The 24,763-nt window shown below is 43.8% G+C and overlaps 1 protein-coding gene across 3 annotated transcripts in view; it reads left to right on the forward strand.

Moving 5' to 3' along the window:
- Nucleotides 1–200: 200 nt before the first annotated feature.
- The window catches only part of TRIM55 (tripartite motif containing 55), a gene marked incomplete at both ends in the record, with an annotated part of 42,068 nt that continues 17,505 nt past the window's right edge, over nucleotides 201–24,763 (forward strand). For 2 of the 3 annotated variants that reach the window (XM_081258712.1, XM_081258713.1), the window contains 8 exons: nucleotides 201–368; nucleotides 902–1,071; nucleotides 8,160–8,325; nucleotides 10,303–10,398; nucleotides 21,646–21,879; nucleotides 22,230–22,252; nucleotides 22,355–22,479; nucleotides 23,695–23,897. In XM_081258712.1, coding sequence (XP_081114838.1) covers nucleotides 201–368; nucleotides 902–1,071; nucleotides 8,160–8,325; nucleotides 10,303–10,398; nucleotides 21,646–21,879; nucleotides 22,230–22,252; nucleotides 22,355–22,479; nucleotides 23,695–23,897 — 1,185 coding nt within the window. The remainder of the gene's footprint in view (nucleotides 369–901; nucleotides 1,072–8,159; nucleotides 8,326–10,302; nucleotides 10,399–21,645; nucleotides 21,880–22,229; nucleotides 22,253–22,354; nucleotides 22,480–23,694; nucleotides 23,898–24,763) is intronic. The other variant, XM_081258714.1, reaches the window with a different exon arrangement.

Genomic DNA, 24,763 nt, shown 5'->3' on the forward strand with positions numbered 1-24,763 from the left:
TCTGTCCGCTGTCATGTGACCCTCGGCTGCTAAAAACAGCTCCAGCCCCACTCTGAACCTGGGCCTGAAACAATGTCCTCCACGGAAAGAAACGTAAAGGACACTTGATCACACAATCCTTGGAATTATTTCCAGGAATCACTTGCAGAAACCATTCGAAGCGCCCTTTCCCTGGCAGAGCACACAGGGACGGCCAGGAGATGAGCGCATCTTTGAATTACAAGTCTTTTTCCAAAGAGCAGCAGACCATGGATAACTTGGAGAAGCAACTTATCTGTCCCATCTGTTTAGAGATGTTCACGAAACCCGTGGTCATTCTCCCCTGCCAGCATAACCTGTGTAGGAAATGTGCCAGTGACATTTTCCAGGTAGGTCTGTTTGGAATGTAGGGGGTGGAAAAGATTCCCTCTTCTCCGAATCAAGCGCTTAACTTTGAGGTAATTTCTTTAGAAAGCTGTATAAGGTTGCATTTGTTAAAAAAAAAAAGTTTTTAAAGTGATTTGCTTTGTACTTTGCTGTCAGCCTCCTTCGTACTCTCAAATCTAATTTTATTTCAATCCCAAGAATCATACTTGTTTAAAAAAAATTGAATCTGTCTCAAAATTGTAAATGAATTACTGCCCAAGACATTAATGTTGGAGTTTCTGCCTGGAACTTTTGGTTATGAAAATGCTGGGTGGAAAAGCACCTCATGGTGAAGATGGTACATGGCACTTGACTGTGGAGAAGTGAGGGCCCTGCATTTCAGGACCACTTGCTGATAATGCCCTAAGGGACGATCTCACAGCAAGCTGAAAGCAGGAGTTGATGTTGCTCATAGTGTAACAGAGAGTGAAGAGAAGCCTCTGGAAAGCTACCTGTGGCACTACTCAATTCCTCTTTTCTTGCTTGGCGAGAACAGGCCTCTAACCCGTACCTGCCCACGAGAGGTAGCACTGTGGCCTCGGGGGGCCGGTTCCGTTGCCCATCCTGCAGACACGAAGTGGTTTTGGACAGACATGGGATCTACGGGCTTCAGAGGAACCTGCTGGTGGAAAATATCATTGACATCTACAAGCAGGAGTCCACCAGGTAGGGTTCTCCTGTGTGTCAGACACATCGGAAGCTTGTCTTCATTAGTTGTTTGTTTGTTTTAGTGGGTCACTATACTGAATGCTTGTTTACCAATCAGGGGCTAATTGTTTTATAGGAAAATGTTTTTCCAAGTCAGTCCTTCCCAATGGGAGTGAGAGTTGCTCTTGGGAGGAGAGAAGGAAGCTGGGGCCCATGCTTTTGTATCAATTTCAGAATGAAGTAACTCATTAACACTAATCCAGTCCAGATGGTGATATTGAAAGAGGCATAATGCTGCCCTACCCCCAGCCTTGTATTACATCCCTTGTAGACGTTTCTGCACTAACTACACAGCTCCTTTATAGTTCCAGATTCTACACAGCAGAAAAATTAGAGTGCAAAACTCTAAAGAAAATGAACAGAAATGGCATCTCCCCAAATCAGCCTGTCCTTAGTTCAGACAGTCTCATTTTAAAATTATCTAGAGGATAATAATAAAAACAAAATCCTCTGACATAGTTAGTCATGGTAGTGACTCTGGGAAGTAGCAAAGCAAGGTAGACTCCTGGGATTTAGCAACTTAAGAGTTTAGAGACAGAGGAGGGAACAAAAGGATGGAGCTCAGGTTGTGTTTCCCTATTCTCTAGGTTATTCTTCCTGAATACTCTTGGCATTCACCTGCTGATTGACATGCAGCATATACATCAGTCATTTTTTATTTTTTTGAAAAGGGCTTCTTATTCATCGAATCACCCTGGCTATAGAATTCCTTTCCTAGAGACAACACAGGGGGAGTTCATTCCTAGAAGTGCTGGTGTTGAGGAGCCCTTTTTCAACTGTACACAAGGCAGTCAAGTCCATAGCGCTTGACAGCAATACTGAGACCATCTAGAAATGATCTCACTGTGCTTCCTAGTAGGAGACACGGATTCACGGAACATCTGCAGGGCTCGAAGAGCCTTGTGCTCTTAGAAGGAAAGCTGTTCTATAAATCGAACATATAATTATTATAATTGCCATGGCTATTCATTTCTGCTTAAGATTCAAAACTAAATTAGATAGTGCCAGGATATAGATGGCACTGAGAAGAAGAATTGCTGATGACACGTTGCAGAGATACAGAGTGGGCTATTTCCCTCGCTTCCAAAATCTCTTGAGAAGAAGGAAAGTACCGCTGCTGTAATTAAGATCTGATCTCATTTTATTTCATTATTTTAAGATGCAAATAGATACACTGTCTCTTAAAAAAGTTAACCAGCCAATTAATAACCAACTAATTATTAAGGCTGTTTATATAACAACTGATTCAGTGCCTGCGACAGCGCCTTGCACAGAATAGTTGCTCTGTAAGTACCAGATGTTTAAGCAGCACCATAAATCTTCTTACACGTTCTATTTATTGCAATAATTTTCTGTTTTGCTACTTGCCACAGTGAGAGCTTGATGTGAAATAATAACAATAATTGTTATGTAATCCCGAGAAGAGGAGATGTTAAAATCTGTAGTGTAACACTACATGACACATCCTGGCTTTAAAGTCTATGCAATGCATCTGCCAAAACTAGTGCCTAGGTGAACAAATTAAAAGCAATGAACCAATTTCTAACAATGAAGCTCACAGCTGAGTAGCCTAGTGGTGTTTTTGTGATTATCAAATTCTTCTTATGCTGCTGTTTCTTGAACCTGAGACTTGCCTTTGGGACATTTTTAATTGGTAGCAAAACCACAAATTGTACAAGAGAGCTCGGGCACATGTTTGGACATAAACCCAGTTGTTCCCTGAGGGCTGGGAGCTTTACCAACCCAGAATCTTAAGCCTCAGGGTATGTGAGGTGACTCTGGAATAACTTTGAAATACAGAGTGAGATGAACCCTGGCCTACATTAAGATGGAAGCAGAAAGGGCAGGGGGCTGGTCAACTCTGGCCTCCTGCAGAATGGCTAGAGATTGTAGGTCTCAATAAAACCTGTCCTTCTTATCTAGAATTCTGCCTGGTGCTGAGCTAGCCACAGCTTGCGGGGGAGGTGGGGGGGGACGATGCGAGAAGGAACTAATTTCACTAATATTAATAATGAACATAATGGGACTTCCCTGGTGGTCCAGTGGCTAGGGCTCCGCGCTTCCACTGCAGGGGGCACGGGTTCAATCCCTGGTCGGGGAGCTAAGATTCCACATGTCCCACAGCCAAAAATACAAAACAAAAAACCCCCCATAATAATTAACTTGAAAATACAGCAAGTCAGGGCTTCCCTGGTGGCGCAGTGGTTGAGAGGCCGCCTGCGGATTCAGGGGACACGGGTTCGTGCGCCGGTCCGGGAAGATTCCACATGCCGCAGAGCGGCTGGGCCAGTGAGCCATGGTCGCTGAGCCTGCGCGTCCGGAGCTTGTGCTCCGCAACGGGAGAGGCCACAGCAGTGAGAGGCCCGCGTACCGCAAAAAAAAAAAAAAAAAAAATACAGCAAGTCAAACCAATATGTGTTGAATATGCGTCAGCCACTGTTCAGGGTATTATACACATGAATCATGAGTAATTCTTTAATTCTCACGAGTATTTTAAATATTTTATTCAAAGTAATTCCTATGCATATGCATAATTTTAAACATTCCAGTCGCACTACAAGGCCTCGAAAGAGAGCTGCATTCCCTGCCCTACTCTCTTTGCCCCCGAGTCTCACTCCGCAGAGTCAGCCACGTTTAATTCTTTCAGCTGTTCTTCTGCCATTCATCACCCAGTGATGTGTGTAGGCTACTAGCAGGCTCCTATTCTTTGGTTTTTCAGTTTTAGACATTATCTATTGACTTCACTGTAGACAATTAGGGCTGAGCCCCCGCGTGGTTGGCTTTACCTTTTACTTTTCTTTTACTCTCCCGTGGGTTGAAGCCCTTGTTTCCTGGATCCTTTGTCGTCCTCTTTGTTGGTTTACTCTACTGTTTTTGTGGAGCACATCCTCAAGTAATCCCCTAAAGTGTGCAAAAAGTCCTCCTCCTTCCAGTCTCACCCCCGCCCCCGCCCTGCCTTCTGGGTGCCTGGCCTCTGCAGTCCTAGGGCCTTTGCAGGGGGAGCCTGTGAAGCTTGAGCAGCTTGTCCTGTGCGCCTTTACCCTGCAGGCTCTCAGCAGAGCCAAGATGCATTTCAAGCAGGTCACTTCCCTTCGTCCAGCTGTTCCCAGTTTCCAACATTTGGTTGCATCTCTCCTCTGCTGTTATTTTGCTCACTTTTTGTCCTTATTGATGTATACCTTTTTATTCCCTTACTCTCATTTTAGTGGGATTGCAGCAGGAAACATAAATAAATAAATGCATGCGTTCATTCTGTCATATTTAATTAGAAGACTCCTAGTCCAATTTTCAGATATGAGTAAAAGCTGAGCCTGAAAGAGTTGAAGGAACTCACCTAAGGCCATACGGCCACCACTTGGAGAAACTGAGTTGGGATTAAACTTTGAGATCAGTTTGACTGTAAAAGTACTGCCTGAACATGGAAGCAACCTAAGTGTCCATTGACAGATGAATGGAGAAAGAAGATGTGGCACATATATACAATGGAATATTACTCAGCCATAAAAAGAAACGAAATTGAGTTATTTGGAGTGGGGTGGATGGACCTAGAGTCTGTCACAGAGAGTGAAGGAAATCAGAAAGAGAAAAACAAATACCGTATGCTAACACATATATATGGAATCTAAAAAAAAAAAATGGCTCTGAAGAACCTAGGGGCAGGACAGGAATAAAGATGCAGACGTAGAGAATGGATTTGAGGACACGGGGAGGGGGAAGGGTAAGCTGGGACGAAGTGAGAGAGTGGCATGGACATATATACACTACCAAATGTAGAATGGACGGCTGGTGGGAAGCAGCCACATAGCACAGGGAGATCAGCTCAGTGCTCTGTGACTACCTAGAGGGGTGGGATAGAGAGGGTGGGAGGGAGATGCAAGAGGGAGGAGATATGGGGATATATGTATACGTATAGCTGATTCACTTTGTTATACAGCAGAAACTAACACACCATTGTAAAGCAATTATACTCCAATAAAGATGTTTAAAAAAACCAAAAGTGCTGCCTGAAATGCCTCATCAGCACCAGATGCCCATCCTTCAGGAAACTTGAGGATGGCCCCCGAAACCCCAGAGAGCAGAGGGAACAGGCTACAGACTCCCTGAGACATGCCTGCACAGAACGGCTGGGGGCCACAGCCAGCATTTGGCACTGAGACCCGAACCACAACTGAGAGCTTAGACACCCTGACCTCGTGAAGTTGCCTTTGCGTCTTTATTCTACATGCCACGTTTGTCCCAAGTCTGTTATGTGGCGTAAGGTTTTCATTCTACACCCATTTGTAAGTGGGGGATGCCTCTTGGCCTGCGTTGCCACTTGAACAAGAACAACCTAATAAGGATATTGCAGGCAGTCCTTGGTCTGTATTGCATAATGAAAAAGTAATCACAATCGACAACTAAATGAAGAGCCCATGCCTGTTTCCACATTTTCAGTATTGCATACCCTGCAAATATCTGAGCTCTACAATATCGTCTCTGGTCAGAGCTGCTGACATCAGAGCAGTACGTGGGACGCAGGCTACCCTCGGGAAATGCCTGGGGGAGAGGGGCCGCAGTAGCATCAGCTGTGCCATCTCCCAGTTAATGTGCTCTGGACATTTGCTTGACATTTATTACGAGGTGGAGGTACAGGGGAGGGAAGGTTTTAGAGGAAGAGAAGCCTTTGGCCAAGCAAAGACTGAATCGCCACTCCTAGTCTCTAGATAACCCCTGGAGGCCTTTGTCATTTATAAGTGGAGTCTTCAGGATGTTGTCTGGTCTTTTCCTTTGCCACTCAGGAGAGCCAAGTGACTAAGTTTTCCCCATAGTTCACACGCCTTCTCCAGATGAGCGATTTTATGTTAGAGCACAGGGAACACTGTCCAAGAATCTAGCAAATTCCCTTTTACTTCTCATTCATTCAACAAATATGTACTGAGCAACTACTCTATGCAAGGCACTGTTCTTGGCACTGGGAACCCAGCAAAAAAGGAGACAGACCATGGACCCTGCCCTCATAGAGCTCACATTCCAGTGCAGGAAACAGACCATAATATATATAATGGAATATTATTCAGCCATACAAAAGAATGAAATATTGCCATTTGCAGCAACATGGATGGACCTAGAGAATATTATACTTAGTGAAGTAAGTCAGACAGAGAAAGACAAATATTATATGATATCACTTATATGTGGAATCTAAAAAATAATACAAATGAATCTATATACAAAACATAAAAAGACTCACACCAGACATAGAAAAACTTATGGTTACTAAAGGGGAAAGGAAAGGGAGAGAGGGATAAATTAGGAGTATGGGATTAAACAAGCTACTATATTAAAAAAAATAGATAAGCTACAAGAATTTCCTGCATAGAGCAGGGAATTATATTCAATATCTTGTAAAAACTTATAATGGCAAATAATCTGGAAATATATATATGTATAACTGAATCACCTTGCTGTACACCTGAAACTAACACAATATTGTAAATCAACTATACTTCAATAAAATAAAAATTCAGTTCCAAATCTGAGATGCTTCTAAATAATCATACATTTGGGAAAATGAGGAAAGATTTTGGATTTGTATTTAAATTTTCCAAACAATTCAGAAAACGATTAACAGCCTCAGTCTTTGGATAGGACATATCAAAATTCCAGATTTCGTATAAGTAGGCTACAACCACCCATCTCCCCATGATCTCGAGGGAGCCCACAGCATCACAAGGTGACATAATTTTGATCTTGATGTATTCTAACACCTAAACCATGATGATGGTTAGGGAAATATACCAGGTCCTACCACGTGATGTGAACCTGGGCTCTCCAGGTGATTTCGCAGCTAACAGGTTATCCTTAAGCAGCCATAATTTGTCACTACCTCTCTCATGCTTCTTCATTGCTTGGACATGGTGGTACCCCGGAAGTGCAAACCTCACTAGCACATACAAACCCAGTGCTCCATTATGACCTGGGCAGCTTTGAAAAGTTTTGGTTGGTTTGGTTTGGGAAAACTGAAACTTGCGGATTCTCTGTGAGATGTGGACTTCGGGCACCATGTCCCAGAACAACATTTTGCACTTTTCTTGTTGCCTAAAGCATTCAGTGTAATTGTTCACATTCACTGAGCGTATACTACCCACTCTGAACCACTACTGAGTCCTCAGGAAGTTATGTACATTTAATTTTCTGTGCTAATGGCAGGAGGAGACCCAAACAAATGAAAAAAGCACTCGCTGGTATTTTTCCTCTTTACACACAACTACTTCCAACCAGCGCCGAGATGAATAATCAGAGATTTGGGCTCCCCCAGCCCACCTCCACGCTCACTCCTCTTGCTGGGGCCAGAGGCTGCGGCGGTGGGGTAAATGGGCCTCCCCAAAGCGGGTGCAAACTTGACATTTAGTTTATCGCCAACCTGCTCCTCTTTACCTGTAATTGTAAAGTCTCTCCTGAGAGACTTGTGAGCATGTAGAGATGGTGCCGAAGCAGCTCCTAAGGAAAGAATCTGGTGTTCGGCTTTCAGGAATTGCATTAGCCCGTTTTGTTTTTGTTTTTGTTTTTTGCGGTACGCCGGCCTCTCACTGCTGTGGCCTCTCCCACTGCGGAGCACAGGCTCCGGGCGCGCAGGCTCAGCGGCCGTGGCTCACGGGCCCAGCCTCTCCGCGGCATGTGGGATCTTCCCGGACCGGGGCACGAACCCGCGTCCCCTGCATCGGCAGGTGGACTCTCAACCACTGCGCCACCAGGGAAGCCCCAGTAGCCCGTTTTTAAACTTTGAAATCGGCCAATGGGGGGAATACTGACACCACAGAAATTGGCAAATGCTACAGGTCACAGTCTCCATGTCCTCCCCCCCAGGCTGGTTGGAAATTTGACAGGATACTGCTGATAAACCCGTAGAGAATTTGGAGGGCTCTGAGCGCATGGAAGGGGCTCTGGAAGTCTGCTGGGGGTACAGGGTCGTGCGGGATAGGATGCGATGCTGACCACCCCGTTGGGCCACCCGGCTCAGCTCTGCCGCAACCGGAGCTGACACTTATCCACGTATCTCCTCCCAGACCAGAAAAGAAGTCCGACCAGCCCCTGTGTGAGGAGCACGAAGACGAGCGCATCAACATCTACTGTCTGAACTGCGAGGTGCCCACCTGCTCTCTGTGCAAGGTCTTTGGGGCGCACAAGGACTGCCAGGTGGCTCCCCTCACCCACGTGTTCCAGAGGCAAAAGGTAACAGAGGCCTTTCCGCCCCTCCTCCGAAGCCCCTTCCAAGTGCCTGCATCATTGACTCACTGCCCCCCAGGGAGAGATGCCCAGTGCGCAGGGCCACAGGGCCCTGAGGCTGGGCGGGCGCGGAGGGTAGAGCCGGAAGGGATGCTGCGCACCCTCCACGCGCTTAATGCCCTGGAGGCTGGTGGGGAAGGTGGGGGAGGGAAGAGATGCAGAGGGTCAGGAAGGGGTCCGGAGGGGAAGGGTCGCTGTGTTTGCGCCCGTTGGAGGCTGCTGAAGATGAGCATTGTTATGGGACTCGGTCCGAGCTCAAGCTGCTCAAACATCATTTGAGGTTCAGACTATAGGTAATAAAAGGATAACTTTTTACTCCACTCAGAACATTTTTCTTCATTCACCAACCAAAGATTCCTTTGGCCTTCCTCAAGGCCTTTGCTCGCGCACTCCTAGTTGGTAGAATTACAATGAATGACATTGCGTTACACGTCCCCTTGGGCTGGCCCTCCAGCCTGGGTTAAACTGGCCTCCTAGCCTTTCAACCTAGGCCAGCACTGCGGGCACCGTCCGTGCCCTCACCCCAGGGCCTCAGCCCCCTCATTCTGACCAAATACAGGGTGTCCCAGCTTATCACTCACCTGCCAACCTGGTTTCACCCACCGGCAAGTAGAAGCTTATCCATTTGATGCAAATAAACTGTGGGGTTGTGTGCTCAGAGAGCTGCAACCAAGTCTTGGCATCTAGAGTTTGAGAAGCTCCACATCTCAGCGTCTTTCTGTAAGAATCAGAGATTCCACATTCGGTCAGTGTTTTATACCAAATACAGTATAGAGTTGGAATTAAATTTGGAAACCAAACTTGGGGCAACACCAGTTGCAACCGGTGAGTACTAACTGCTAAAGCAGCAGGATTTAGCAAGATATCCATAACATTTATTTATTTTTCAATCCACTTAAGACTTACCCCCGTTTCCCTTTTACCTGCCCCCCCAGTCATACCTGTTAGAACTGAATGGTACCTGTGTCACACCATTCCCCTCAGAGCCTTGAGGCCCATGTGGGATGGACAGAGGCAGGTGGGCAGAGCTTCCAGCCCGCTCCGGTTTGGCCAAAGCAGCCTCACTTTTTACCTATTGGGATTATTTATTAGCTTCCATTTGAAGAAAGGGTTCTACAGCTTTAAAATGTTTTGCAACCACTCTTCTGGTCCAGTCTTCTCACTTTATATGTGAGACAATGAAGGTCCAAATTGATTACATGTTTTGCCCAACATCATAGAGAAGTTGAAGGCAGAGCTGGACCAAGCATGTAGGTTTCCTGAGTCCCACGCGTTCAGTGTTTCTTGTGCTCCAGAGGCCAGCCTTGCGAGGGGGTGAGTAAGAGCAACGGAATCGCTTTGGGGTCCAAAGAGTCCTGAGAGGAATTTCAAGTTGAAATGTTTTTCCTGGAAACAGTTGAATGTTACAGTTTTAAGTTTGTAATGACTTAGTCTAGAATATGAGTATTTGTTTGCATCTAGCATGTAGAGGATGCGTAATAGGTATACGTTGAATAAATGAATATTTCTCTAGTAAAACTGATCCTGAGCTGCACTAGACAAACAATTCATTTTGGGCCCCTGATGTCACATTTTGGTCTTCATTCAATAAACAATTCTTAGAATTCTTTACCCTGGATGTGCTATTCTCTATGGCCTATAATTCGGTGTTCTTAATGTTTTTAGCAGGGTCACAGTCTCTATTAGGAATTTGATGAAAACTATGAAACTTCTTCCCAGACAAATGCATTTATACACACATCCATTCAGAATTTTATTTACAAGATCAGGAGGTTCTCAGGCCTCCCAACCTCACTGTTCCTCCTTTGGGGGGTTCCATGGACCCTAAATTAAGAACCCATGAGGACACTACTCAGATGAACTCACAGTCAGCGCTGACTAGAAAGCCCCTAAAATCTTGCACCCCTCTTTTCTCTCCATTAGTCTGAGCTCAGCGACGGCATTGCTGTCCTTGTGGGAAGCAATGATCGGGTCCAGGGAGTGATCAGCCAGCTGGAGGACGCCTGCAAAACGATCGAGGTGAGTCAGGTGGCCTCAACGGAGTGTAAACCGTGCCTGAACCCCTGGGGTTTTGTGGCTTCCTCAACGCCACCCTAGAAATCCCCGTTCCAACATTTCAGTCTTTCCGTATAGGATGACCTCCTTCCTGATGTGTCTCTAAAATATTTACCTCCTGGCACAGAAAAGAGAAGTTACCACATGAGGCAACAAGGCAGATCTTACCACATTTATCAAGGTGGTCGTTACAGGTGTTGTTCTTTCTTGGGCAACCTGTTCTGAAAGATTAGCTATAAGAAAAATCAGTTTCCAGAAGTGACAATGAGTGTTTTCCACCATCATAGCACAGTTTCTTTGTGGAAATCTAAACGGTCTTAAGAAATGCTAGCTGGTGCTTTAGAAAGTCATGTGCAGATTCGAGCTGCATATCTAAGCTCTGATAGTGGAGTTGCTGCCTGCCTGCAGGGAGAGAGGGGGTCAGTATCTGGGAGCTCACTGAGGTCAGAGTCCCGGCTCCTTCATCTCCGCTGGCCCTCTGTCTGGCCCAGTGCCCGGCACATTATAAACACTCAATTAAAAACTTGATGAACAAATGGCTCACACTTAGGTTTGGCATGTGAGAAATATTGGGAATCCACTTTTTCTCAAGATCAAATATAAACTATATAAATGCTGAAGCCAAAGGGGTTTTGCCATGTGGCAGATATCTTTCCAAGAATTGAAGGTCCACAGGTTAGTTCAGCCCTGCTGCATGGTGGCAGGTGCAAGCCACCCGGGTTTGAGTCCAGGTCTTCGGCTCTTTAACCTGGAGCAGGTTATTACTACTCCCTGCTCTAAGCTTTGGGGTTGTGCTTCAGTTGGACCTCAGAAGCCTGTACTGCTCAGTTAATGGCATGTTGTCCTTACTGCTGTGGACACGGCCCCTCCTGTTATCTATTTATGTCCTTTTATCCCCATTTCCCACTCCTGTTCTTTTCTCTGTAACTAACTACTTACTCTAACCTGTTTAATGTTCCATTTACCTGTATTCCTACTACATGTGTATTGTTTTATATGCGTCTTTTAATTTTATACATGGTATTTTGTGGTCCTTCTCATTCTGTTTCTTACTTTTTTTAAACTAAACTTTATGTTTTAAGATCCATTCACGTGTACATTCATTCCTTCAGTTCTCTCCTGGAAAAACAGGGCAAAGTACCCATTTTATAGAGTTAACCGTGAGAAGTTAAGTAAGCATAAACACAGTGCTTAGCTCAGTGCCTGGCATATGGTGAGTGCCTGATAAATGCTCTAGTCTTACCATTTTGTCACTTGAAAGGCAAATTCTATCAAAAGCCAAAGGCCAGTTCCTAGATGATGACTTCAAGATGTTGGCCAAAATCATCTCATTTCAGATTTACACATCATTAAAGTCAGTCTCCTCTCTTCCCCATACTCACATTCCTGAAAAGATTCATGATGGATCTGGAATCCATTTATAGAAGGACAGTTTTCTCTTGAAGAGCTCCAAGAGATTCTGAAATGGACAATATAAACTTTTTTGCTTTTTACTTATTCACAGTAAAGGCCAAATACAACTTAATCATTAGGCCATGAATCAGCACTCAGTGTGGTACCGCACTGAGTCTTGAGTGTATAAATAGGAATGTGCTGCTTGTGGGCAAGTGAGGTCATCTCTATGCTGGTCTCTGCTCGCGCCTTCATCAGAGTCCTCTGTCAGGGGAACGGGCTTTCCGTTGGGGACGTTGAGGCTGGAGAACACAAGCGACAAAAGTCCTGTGCCGCACGCTGGGCCTTGAGCAGATGCAAAGGGCCCTGCTCCATTCAGGCAGCCCCCAGAGGACACTTGAGAGGGCGAGGAGAGATTTGACAACAGGTTTTCTTCCTGGAGGCCTGTCAGGGGCACAGTGGGAAGCAGCTGTTTGTTCTTTCATTGAGAACAAGACAAGGAGAAACAAGTTTGAAGTTAAGCCCGCAGGAGGGATTAAGTGTAGATATCAGAAAGAACTGCCTGAGAGTGAAGGTCAGGATGATAACCCCTATTGTTACTGATGAAAACGTTGGTCTAATGTTCACACTTTTACGTGTATTTTCACAGTTCCCCAGAGGAAGCTGTGTAATTTTCCCCCAGGAGGCTTCACGATGAGTCAGCAAATTGTCAGGAGGAGTCCATCCCCTTTACGCATTTCATTCACCCCTGGGATTTCAACTTAAGGAAATAAGATGAAGACGTGGTATATAAACAGGACAGAATGTCTGTATTCATAGGTGGGAAACAAGCCAGAAACCAAAAGTGTAAGAGCAGGGAATAGTGGGATGACAGGTGATTTTCAAGGCCTTCCTTATACATGCCTGTATTTCACATTTTTCTAAAGTGAGCCTGAGATTTTTACAATAACCAATAAAATGAAGAAATGATACATGAATGAATAAGGCTCAGATCAGACAATTCTTTCAGATCAGTTTAAGTGGCTCACCTGGAAATGTAGGCATTGGCTCAGAGCCCCACAGAGGTCTCTGACTTTATGATTCCTACTCGATGCAAATACCCTCCATTTGAAGAGGCCCTGAGGACAGAGACACAGCTATAAATGGCCCCATCGTGCACCCGGAATCACTTATGTGGCCTCCCGCAGAGCCAGGGCCCTATCAGCAGGCCAAGCAGCAGGGCAGCGCGCAGCCAAGCGCACTGGGGTCTACCTTGCCAAGCAGGTGAATTCTGTACCAGGGGTCAGGGTCACAGAGCTCCTGTGTCTCCTGTCCTGCCTGGGGTGGTTGTTTCCCTTTGTGGCTCTGCTCATCACCTGCCTGGAAACATTTTCCGGGAAGCCATTGGCGGCTCCCAGCCAGGGGGTGGGGAGCTATTTTTGAAGAATTCTCTTTTCTGATTGGTGAAGAGCTCCGTAGGGACAGGAAATGGAGCAGCCCCTGGGGTGGGCACTATCCTTCCCTAATTACGTGGCCTCCCATTCGGGGCCCTGACACCTGCCCTTTGGTAGTAGTGCCCGTTCCTTGCACATGTCTAATTTTGTCCCTAATCATGTAATGTCTTGCAGGCCTGGCCTGGGCAGGCAGCTGGCCCAGGATCAGCCCTGGAGAACTGCTGAGCTTAGGATAAATCACGCTGGGGACTCCTTGTAATCCTTTAAACGCAATGTATGCGGCTGATGTGAGTTTGCAGTGATGATGAGAGTGGCTTTGAGACAGACCACAGTCACAAAAGGGAGTCTGAACTGAGTTGGGGAGGAGTGGCATTCCCTCTTTGCTGTGGGCCGATGGGGGATGGAGGAACCCGCAGTCTTCCTGGCCCTCCTGACCGAGGTGGCTCAGCCTGAAACGTTCTCAGAGCTTGTGACTGCAGGTTGTTGGAGGGCCTTCTGGGCTGTTCTAGACGAGCCCAGCATGATCTAAAGCTACACTTGCCTCTCCAGGCCTGGAGCTGTTCTGGGACGGGGTGGGACAGTAGGGGGGGCTGCTGGTGGGGGGTGGAGAATTGCACTGCCTCGGGAGCTCTCTGCTTCCAGAAGAACGTGCTTGACTTTCATTCCTCATCCCTAGAAAACGTAACCTCCCTCTTGTAGTCTTTCCAAATGGCGCTTATCCTAGGTCACTGGAAACCCAAGAGAGAAGGCTACTCACACGAGCCGTCCCGAGGCAGATCGGCCTAGAAATAATGTTCTGCGTGGACGTCCGTCTAGGGGAAACAGCTGCAAGCTGAATCATAAATATTTGATCTTGAGCATTTCCAGTATCTGAAAAACAGCACCTTTAATAAAATCCTCCAATGATTTTGCAATGACAACAAATCCATTATATTTCCAAATCAGTGATTTTAACCAAACAGCTTTGAGACATGGTCCATGCAGTTACAAATATGAAGTATGAATATAGTGAGAGTCATCCTAATAAGCACGCCAGAACTATGACATGTGCTTGAAGAACAGATTTCAGAGTTTGCATTTTGGCTCTGCCACTGAATGATACGACCTTGGTCAAGTTATTTCCTCTCCCCGTCCCTCAATGCCCTCAGTGGAACAGGGGGGTTAATAAACCTTCACAGTGCTGCTGGTGATGACTAAGAGGCACATGCTGGGGGCTCCATACGTGTCACCTTGCATTGCTGTCACACTCAGCTTGGAAAGAGGACACGTAATCTAATGATGCTAATAATTGTTTGAACCACTGGAGCATCTGGAGCATCTTTTAAATGGTGTCGGAATAAGACCTCAAGGTCTTGATCAATTATGAAGGCAGGGTGAAGCAACCCCCTGCGGTGGGAAAAATCGAAAATGAATGGAAGTAGATATTAGCTCTATTCTTTGAGGCTTTGTGATAACTCGAAATACTGGCAACAAAGGGAGGCTGAGCCCCTTCCAGGAAACGTGCTGATTATCCGACAGCAGACGGGAGTGAATGAAACAGCTGCCCAGCTTGCCTCCGTCTGGTCCCATGCTTTCGCTGAACCATGGGGCTCAAGTCAGGGCAGGCTCACCTGACCCTCAGCCTTCAGAGGATTTCTCAAGGATCTTCTAAATGATCTGGACTGGTCCAGAAAACCCCTAATACCAAGAAGCCCAGGAATAAGAATTGAAATGCCATAAGTTATAACATAATTATTCTTCTAACACGAAGTGGGTGGTAATGCAACATGGTGGAAACGAGCATAAGTTTGGGAGTCCTGAGACCCATGGCCATTGAATAGAGTTCTTCCACTAAGCCCTGCACAGAGACACTGAGTGGATGGGGAGGGGCTGAACTCCAGTCTGTGTGCCTTGAGGGATGATATTTTCCTAATTTGTCTGCCCCTTTTCTAGGGCAGCCTGTCAGAGACCTGGGTTCTCATCCTAGTCTGCGCTCACGGGGCTTCTGTCATGTGCTCGTAATTGGAATTGGGCTTTACCAATGAAGGGTTGGACTTGAATTCCTCAGGAGAATCTTCCTACCTTAATATAGTTCTTTCTTTAATATTATTAATCTACTGTCTGATTCTTTGGAGGGGAAGAGGGGTGTTGAGGGGAAAGGGAAGGAAACCCTGTTTGGTTTAATGAAGGGAATTTTGAAGTACCATATGTCAAATGAAGCTGAGTGGGCCCTTCCAGACCCAGAGCTGCTGTTTTGAACAAGGGTGTCTCGAAAGTTGAGGAATGTGGTGTAGATATGAATGGGCCGAGTAGAGCCACAGTTGCTCAGTGACAAGTGATGGGGCTCAGAGCTTATCTTCAGCTCTATTTTGGTCACAGAGCTATGCTCCTTACATGGTAAGAGCAGTGGTCACAATTGTCTTAGGTTTCCTGTCGTGGCCTTGGCACATTCCAAACCTGGGACTGACGTTGCTGGGCTAGGATGTGTAATTCACATCTCAGTGCTGTGATGACCACTGTGAAACTTGCCATGAGTGGAAAAAGGCATCTTACATATAAAGAGGCACCCTATTGTCTAAAGACTCCAAATAACTCCACATTTACCTGAAGTTGTAGAGCCTTGAAACTGTAGAGTGGGAAGGGACCTTAGCAATCATCCAGTCCCATCCCTTCTTGTACACATTAAAAAAACTGTCCTGAGTTAAATGTCTTCCCTAAAGTTGCCTAGCTATTTTTTGCTGTTTTCTTTTGAGTGTTGAAAGAAGAGGTTTGGAGTATCCACTTAAATACCTATGTCTCGGGAACAGAACAAAGTAGGAACTTGTGAGTGACGGCTGACTATTCCTAAATACAAGTCATATATCATTCATTCATCCAGTCGTTCAAACGTTACATGCCATATTTTGCACATGTAATGCTGGGAAATAAAGATGAAATAAACAGAAAATGTTCCTGCCCTTAAGAAGGTTTTATTCCAGTAGAGGAGTTAGACAATAAGGCAAACAAATAACAAGATTGTTTGCAAAGAGTAATAAGTGCCTGGGGAAAGGGTGAGCCACTGAAAATCTAATGATAAAACCTCATAACGGTGCTTTGCTTGGCAGGCTATCTACTCTTTAGTATATGATCATCTATTGCTGATTTTTTTCCATGAAAACTTCTCTTTGCAGTCATGTATCTTATTTTTTCTTATTGCCACTAAAATATAAGGATGGCTAAAAATTAGAATATGTCAATTTTAACATTTCTATAAAGGCAACATCGAAACAATGTTTTTAAGATAAATATTGAAGGTTATCTACTCACTTCTAAGGAAAGAACCAAATGACTACTCAGTTTTTTCTTTTCATCCAGATATTATGGCATTGGTTAGAAACAAATATTCTACCTGTCATTATTTTACCATCTAAATGTGGGCAAACTAGTCTTCCTTTTATAAAATCACCCCTTTTTGGTATATTGCCCCCATACTGGGTTCTCCCTAGAGATGGGATGGATTTTATTTCCATTAAAGTATTACAGACAAGTTTAATTTGTTCTTCTACATAAATAAATATAAACATAACTGTCTTGGGAGCCCCAGGAGGAAGGTCATGTTGCAGTCAGAGGCTCTGCATCACAATATACTTGGAGGCCAACACCAGTGCATTTATGATGGAAGTTACTTCAGTTGCTAAACACACTCATGCAGAAACACGTGTGTGCATACACACACACACACACACACACACATCCAACACCACACCCCACATAGAGGGGACAAAGGAACTACAGGCATCAAAAGGAATAAAATGGACAGTATTTGAAAAAATAAACTTGAAAGTTCAGAATGTATAGATGTTGATTCAATTAGTATACAGAGAAATGGGGGGAGGTACACAGCCTGGAACTGGGCTTAAAGATACGTGCCTTTTTACTCAAATAAATGAAAAGATATGATAAAAGCAAGGAGAAATCTTTGAGGTGAGGAGGTTTTTGTGCAGAAGAGATAAACATGGTTGCTATCATGCTTTTGCAGGTAACAATCATCCTTTAAAGTGTACTCTCTGAAGAGGTTTTGATGATGCAGAGGTCCACGTTTTTTCCATTCCATTTTTATGTTGCTAGAAAGACTCTGTTAAAAGCATTTCAGGTCCACACTTACAAAGGCACAGTAGGTACTGATATCAGAGTAATCAATCACTGTCAGTAGCAAGGTGGCCTCTGAGAGTGTGTTTTTTTGTTTTTGTTTTTTTCTTATAGCATATACACCTGTTCCCTAATTACCTCAGAGGACAAGTTGATAAACTGAGCTGTTTGATGTTCAGTGACTTTCATAGCACTTTGAAGGTCTCGTAGCCAAGAAAGATTGAAGGGTGACCACGTTAGTATCTCATGTATTGCTTCTACCTCAAAGAGTATGCGTGAAAAATAGAAGAATTTCAATTTCATGGAGTATTTCTATTTTTCATTTTAATCTGACATTAGGTTAACCTGAACATCTTAAGTGAATTTCTAAAAGTTTGTAAGTACCAATTTCATAATTCCAAAAAAGAAGCATGCATTTTTCCTCTTTTAGAAACAGAGTTGTCCAACTCTTACATATTTTGCATAGAATTATATTAAAGGCAAGGTCAGCAAGAGAAAAAAAAGAAGTGAGGTTTTTTCTGTTAGAAATTAGAAAATACGATAATTTTTCTACCATCCCCCTGAACACTGGGAAAGTATGGCTGGTTTTTAGATCTTATAATGCCTGATACATAGAAAGCATTTAGTGAACTTTGTTGAAAGAATTATAATGAATATATTTCTGAAACAATTTGAGGATTCTTGCCTTTAAAAGCCTACTTTCAGATGGTAGATTTGTTAAAAGGTATATATTCAGTACATAAGCAGGTCACACTTTTTTTTTTCCAAGTTACTTTAGAGTATATCACAGCTGTGTGGTGGGAGTGGCAATGACCCAGGAGTTCAGAGACCTTGGCTCTATACCAGGCACCAACAGTAAATGGCTTGAGAAAGTGACTTAATTCTGCCGAGTTTCAGTTTCCACATAGGTGAAATGGTTAGTTTGGAGCAGGTTACTTCCGGTAGTCCGTGCAGCTTCAAAATTCTACAGTTGAATGACTCAAATTAAGGAAAATTGAATCTAAATTTAACAAACACTGACATAGTGCCTACTATGTGCCAGGTAATATTATAAGTGCTTTACACACTATGTAGTCATATAATAATTAAGCATATACTATGCATGGGGTAGTATTTCCTACACTGTAAAGTATAAGCAAATGATAGTTGCTATTAAAATGACAGTAATTTTATTAAAGTTCAATATAGTACAAATCATTAAAAAAGCAGAGTAGAAATAAAATAATACTTGGAATTCAAAATAATATAAGAATAAAGTAGTTATCCTGTTTAAACCACTAAGTAAACTTTAGATGGCTGAAATAAGTGATCTAATTTTTATTGGACTTAAGAGAATACACTAGCTGTGACACCTGACGTCACATCGCTCCCACTGCAAACCATTGGCTTTCATAGGCTTGAATGTTCACACATATGAAATCATATAGAAGAAAACTTTTATGAAACAAAGATATTCTACCAATAATACATCTTAATATAGTATTCATTATACATGTTTCAAGTGCACAATTTGTTTTAGAAAAATAAGCTAGAAACCAATGTATGATCACAGAAAACAGCAGAGCTTCTGGACATCAAAGGCATATTTGAGAAGTGCAGTGGGCACATGGTTGCCTGTAAGCTTAGAACAGTAAGTAATACAATGGAAGAAATTTTGATTGGGAAGATACTAACAGGCTACAGTTCCTAGGCCTCATAATGGTCCAAATCTCAAGCTAAATGGCTAAAACTGGATGGAAATTCGGCAAGTCCAGCACTTTCCATGTCTGGACATGCTGCGTGGGCCCTTGTCCTATTACTTTGACAACTGCCGAGACCCCAAGCTTTTCTCACCTCCCTGTACTTCCTCTGCTCTTACTCATCCTTTATGGCCAAACTCGGGCACCACCTCCTCTAAGAAGCTTTTCCTGAGGCAACCCCTCCCTGCTCCCCTCAAATGGCCCCCACCCACACAGAGGGTTGATTAAGGCCCCACCTCTATGCTTCTACAAAACCTGGTATGAATCTCTAACATAATTTGATTATTCAGGCTCCTAGGTCAGATTACACTATTGGCTCGTAGTCTTTCTCATTAAGTAAACTGTGAGCTCCTTGAGAACAAGAACCATGGTTTAATTCATTGTTGGATCACCAGAGCCTTGGATAGTGGTTGACACAAATGTCCCACTTAAGAATTGTTTGTTAAATGAATGAATGGGTGGGTGGATGACAGCAATAGCTATTATTCACTAATAAAATAATTTGAACCATTGGCTCTTCTTTGTGCATTATAATTGTAATTGGTTGGAAACTGTGATGAGAATTGACTGTGTCCAAAGGAGTCAGCAGGGTGAGGGATGTATTTCTTGCACATTTGAGGAGTATCTTCATAATCAACAATTTGGTTTGGTTCATCCTCCCCCGCTTACTCTGAGAATAGTAGATAAGTTGTGGGAAGCTAAACCATCATTAAAAAAAATCTACTCAATGGAGGTTTACTGAGCATCTACTACCCAAAGTGGTGTGTGTCCTAGGCAGACCCAGATTCTATCCTCAAGGAGACCATAGTTTAGATATTTAAGAAAGGAAGAAAGTGACACATGACATCAAAGAGACCAGTGTTTACTAAAATGAAAAAACATGTAATAAGGGTCATACAAGGGTCAGAGATGTCAGAGATAAATGGCCGGATTCACAAGAAGCCCCTACCAGGCAGGAGACCTAGGTTGGATCATCATGGCTCAAAACCTGCTCTAAGTTGTAAAGGTCTTGGACCCAGAGATGGTCGGGTCCAAGGAAATTGGCCTACACACACACACACAAACACACACACACACCAAGCTTACTGGAACTCAGAAAACCAAAAGGCCAATGACAAGGCCAACTAGAAAGTTAATTAGGGCTTAAACATGGATTCAGAGTAAAGGGAGCTGGATGGAATGGGAGATGCTTCAGCCACACAATGCAAGTGCACAAGCCTGACCTCACATGCAAACCTTCTCTCCAGGAATCAAAGACTAGATCCAGTATTTCCCTCTCTTGGACAGTACTGGATAAATAGAGGATCTGGTGGATACAGGTATATGCCATACATAGTAACCATTATAGGATTTCAGAGGATTAAAAGATGACATTCAGGGGCTTCCCTGGTGGCGCAGTGGTTGAGAGTCCGCCTGCCGATGCAGGGGACGCGGGTTTGTGCCCCGTTCCGGGAAGATCCCACATGCCGCGGAGCGGCTGGGCCCGTGAGCCATGGCCGCTGAGCCTGCGTGTCCAGAGCCTGTGCTCCACAACGGGAGAGGCCACAGCAGTGAGAGGCCCGCGTACCGCAAAAAAAAAAAAAAAAAAAAACAACAAGATGACATTCAGTCATAGAGATTCTTTATGGAAGAAGCGGTACGTCAACAGTGTCTTTTAAGATTGCTTAGAGTTTGCAACTGTGAATTGGGGAAAAACATTCTAAACAGAGGGGAGAGCACGAGCAAAGAAAGCGAGTGGTTCATTTTTTGCTGGACACAGGGTATGTGATGGAGGATAGTAGAATATTACGAAGGAAAGCTGGAAACAGGTCATGGACAGGCTTGAAAGCTAGTTATGAAGTTAATGTTATTCTTTGAGCAATGGGGAGTCATAGTAGAGAAGAAGCACTGTACGCCAGGAAAACGAATTTGGCTACAGTGTGTGAGCTGACTTGAAGGAGGGAATCCCAGATACAGAGGCCATTGGGAAGCTCCAGAATCTACATGGGAGGACTGAAACTAGGACAATAGCAATGTAGATGGAGCAGAGAGAGTCTGAAGGGTACTAATCAGGAAGTACCATGGTTTTTTCCAAATACACACATATACTCATTCCAAAGAAAATATAAAATATATAACTTAAAACCAAATCTGTCCTAATTTCTGTGAAATTCTCCAATTATAAAGAACAGAAGACTGAAAAATCATCCAGGGAATTCCCCGGTGGTTCAGTGGTTAGGACTCGGTGCTTTCACTGCCGTGGCCCGGGTTCAATCCCTGGTCGGGGAACTAAGATCCCACAAACCATGTGATGCGGCCAAAAAAATGAAACATCATCCATCCATTTAGCCAATTTGATTGATTTGGGATGGTCTAAGTATCAAATATGATAAAAATGGGATTTTCAACACAGTGGGTATGTATACCTAAGGGACAGGCTAAGGGGAGAGAAAAAAACATCCTACGTAAGTAAATTTTCTTTTCTCCTGAAATGTCCAGGTGATTTCTCCAGATAGACACTCTTTTGAACACTTTCTAACATTAGCTAACCCAACTAACAGGAATGCTGCAGAAAACAGAAACAGGAACTTTGTGAGAAGTTTGATTACCTGTATGGCATCTTGGAGGAGAGGAAGAACGAAATGACCCAAGTCATCACCCGAACCCAAGAGGAGAAGCTGGAACATGTCCGTGCTCTCATCAAAAAGTATTCTGACCATTTGGAGAACGTGTCAAAGTTGGTTGAGTCAGGGATACAGTTCATGGATGAGCCGGAAATGGCAGTGTTTCTGCAGGTAAGTATCCCTTTGGCCCCTGAGGAAACAAACCAAGACGGTGGGGAGATGATCCTGAATCGCTGTCATCACATTTTCATTATTTTCTGTACATCTCATTTTGATCTATCTTCTCAACCAAAATATATGTGCTTATATCTCCATCTGTTTAAACTATTTCATAAGCATATATTTAAGGGACCATGGCATTGCTTAAATATGAAAGGGTTCTGGTATAAAACAGCAGTTCTTTACAGCATTTAGAAACTAAGCTATGAGATGTTCAGAGTCAGCAAAGGAAAGAATTAAATCTCAACACCGTCTTTGATGAAATGAATCTAAGTCAGCCTGTCTTTTGTTTGCTTCCACAGAATGCCAAAACCCTGTTACAAAAGTAAGTCGTTTTCATTTCATGAAAAAAGTATACTTTTCATTTTTACCCAAGGCTGTCAAACTTTACACAGTGACAGAAAGTGGCAACTTGTCTTTGTTGCAGAATTTCTGAAGCATCGAAGGCATTTCAGATGGAGAAAATAGAACATGGTTATGAGAGCATGAACCACTTTGCAGTCAACCTCAGTAGAGAAGAAAAAATAATACGCGAAATTGATTTTTACAGAGGTTTGTTATTCTTGTGACCATTTGGCCAAAATCTCAGGTGTGTGAAAGCGTCAGATGGGTTCGGTGGGAGGAAAGGGGGATTCAGGATCATCTCCTCAATGGGTGTCGACAACTTTACAAGGATCATAATCCAACGTGAAGCTCTATTTCATGACAGAATCATATCGTTTGTTGACGGTGTTTATTTAGCTTTGCATATCACAGTGCTTATTATAATTCTGGTATTAGGCATTTAACTCTGGGTTGTCAAATATTTAATAACCGATGGTGATGATAATATCTCAACTTCAACCCTACACAAGGTGTCAGCCATAATCATAATAATGTGAAGCGTCATCAGGGGCAAGGTTAAGGATGAGATAAAAATAAAACATAGTAGACACTTGGATTAGACATTGTAGCACTTTCAGTTAAACTCTAGAGGGCAAGAAAAGCAATGGGTCATAGAGTAAGTCACACCTGGAAATAAAACTGAGGCTATGTGATCAGATGCACTCAATGAGTTCTAAACACACCCCTATCATTTGGCCTAGAAATGCCATGCTTGGAAATTGATCCTGATGAAAGAGTTGATTTAGATGATGAGATTCCTTGGCTAGACCACTATGATGCCGTAAACTTGTATCAGTGCCCACAGATAGAACTTTAGAAGCAAATCTTCAGGATGAATCTTTTACAAAAATCCTTAATACCGTCTCTCATTAATATTGCCTGAGGAAATATTAAGATCAGTAGGTGAAGAAAAGAGTCGAGGCGTTAACTGTGGCAGAAGTCAGCATTCACTGAACAAAGAATGTGATAAATTAAACAGGGCCGGTGTTTTCGGACATAGGGAAGAGAGTTGTGTTTCCATTTAATTTGACAGAGATAAATAAGTGACAGTCCCAGCCCTCCGGGAGCTTGCAAATGTGACAGAACAGGATAAAAATGGGGACGGCCTCCGGGGGTCAGGTGGATGGTGCACGGTGGTGAGGACAGCTCTCTGTACTGGCGAGGGGAACAAGGAGGATGGTGATGGCTGGAACCTTTCTCACAGTTGTCCACATTTAATTAGAAACTCAAGCCCCCCCGTGGCATACTCGGGCCACAGTTAAGTGTCTGATGGACAGGATCTCCCCAGCCCTGACCTTAATCTGAGCTATAAATAGTGGCCAGTAGTGTTTTTCCTGGCCGCAGTGGTAATCATAACGATATGAAAATGCATTGCCTTACCAGAAGATGAAGATGAAGAAGAAGGAGAGGGAGAGGGAGAAGAGGTAGTAGAAGTGGAAGAGGCGGAAAATGTTCAAACAGAGTCATCAGGAGGAGATGAAAGTCCAGAGAAAGGCCTGGAGCCCTGTCCGCCCACCTCAGAGCTCCAGGCTGCCCCGGAGCCTCCCCCAGCCCTGCCACCCGCTGCGGATGCCCCGGTGACACAGGTAACCGTTCCTGAGCCCCTTCTTACAGGCCACGCATGCGTGCTTCCTTGCTGAACAGCCTGAACAATTTATTCTACGTCAAAGAAAGGAAACTCTATGCCAGACACTTGTACGTGGAAGACAAAAGATTTCAGGGCAGTCGCAGCGTCAGGGAGAAAGTCCTCTAGGTGATTCAGCAGGTTCTCTGTGGTTATAACTGGTTGGCAAGACTTAGTTTCACATGATTTTCTCACCAATGTCACCCTCAAATCTGAGGCACTCTTTGGAAATTGTGTGTGTGTGCGTAGCATGTTAGTTCACAGAGAGCTGATATCGTGAGGATTGAGTACAGATGTAGGATATAGGTTGAGAAATAAAAATGGTTATACTTTCGGAACTTTGAATTTTCTGTAGGTAATAAAGGAACTAAACAGAGAACCCATGCTAGTTTATGTCCCCGTTGCTTACCCTGAAACAGAACCGTAGCTTTTGTTCCATGGGCAAATAGGTGAAGCTTAGTTTTCTGTGTTTCTGTCATTTGATGAGATGATGTGTTGACAGAATTGTTCTTAAAAATTTCTTAGGAAATTAGCTCATCCCAGATACTGTACTTGATTGACTGACTTTATGTTTCTAAGATGTCACTGTTTGGTGTTCAAGCCTCTGTACTGACTGCATGACACCTTTAACAGACAGATCCCAACCTGTTGAGTTTGTGGACAATGAAGATGCATTAAAAAAAAAAAAAAGTCCTGGTTTCAAAGTGGATTGGAATTCTCTATAGCAATAAAACCTCGGAGAGGCAACTCAGAGATGGAATTATATCCTATACTCTGTCTCCATACGAAACTGGGCTAAAATACTATTTATAGCTCCTAGAATCTTGA

The sequence above is a fragment of the Mesoplodon bidens genome, assembly GCF_964165515.1.
Source record: "Mesoplodon bidens genome assembly, chromosome: 16".
Classification (NCBI taxonomy): domain Eukaryota; kingdom Metazoa; phylum Chordata; class Mammalia; order Artiodactyla; family Ziphiidae; genus Mesoplodon; species Mesoplodon bidens.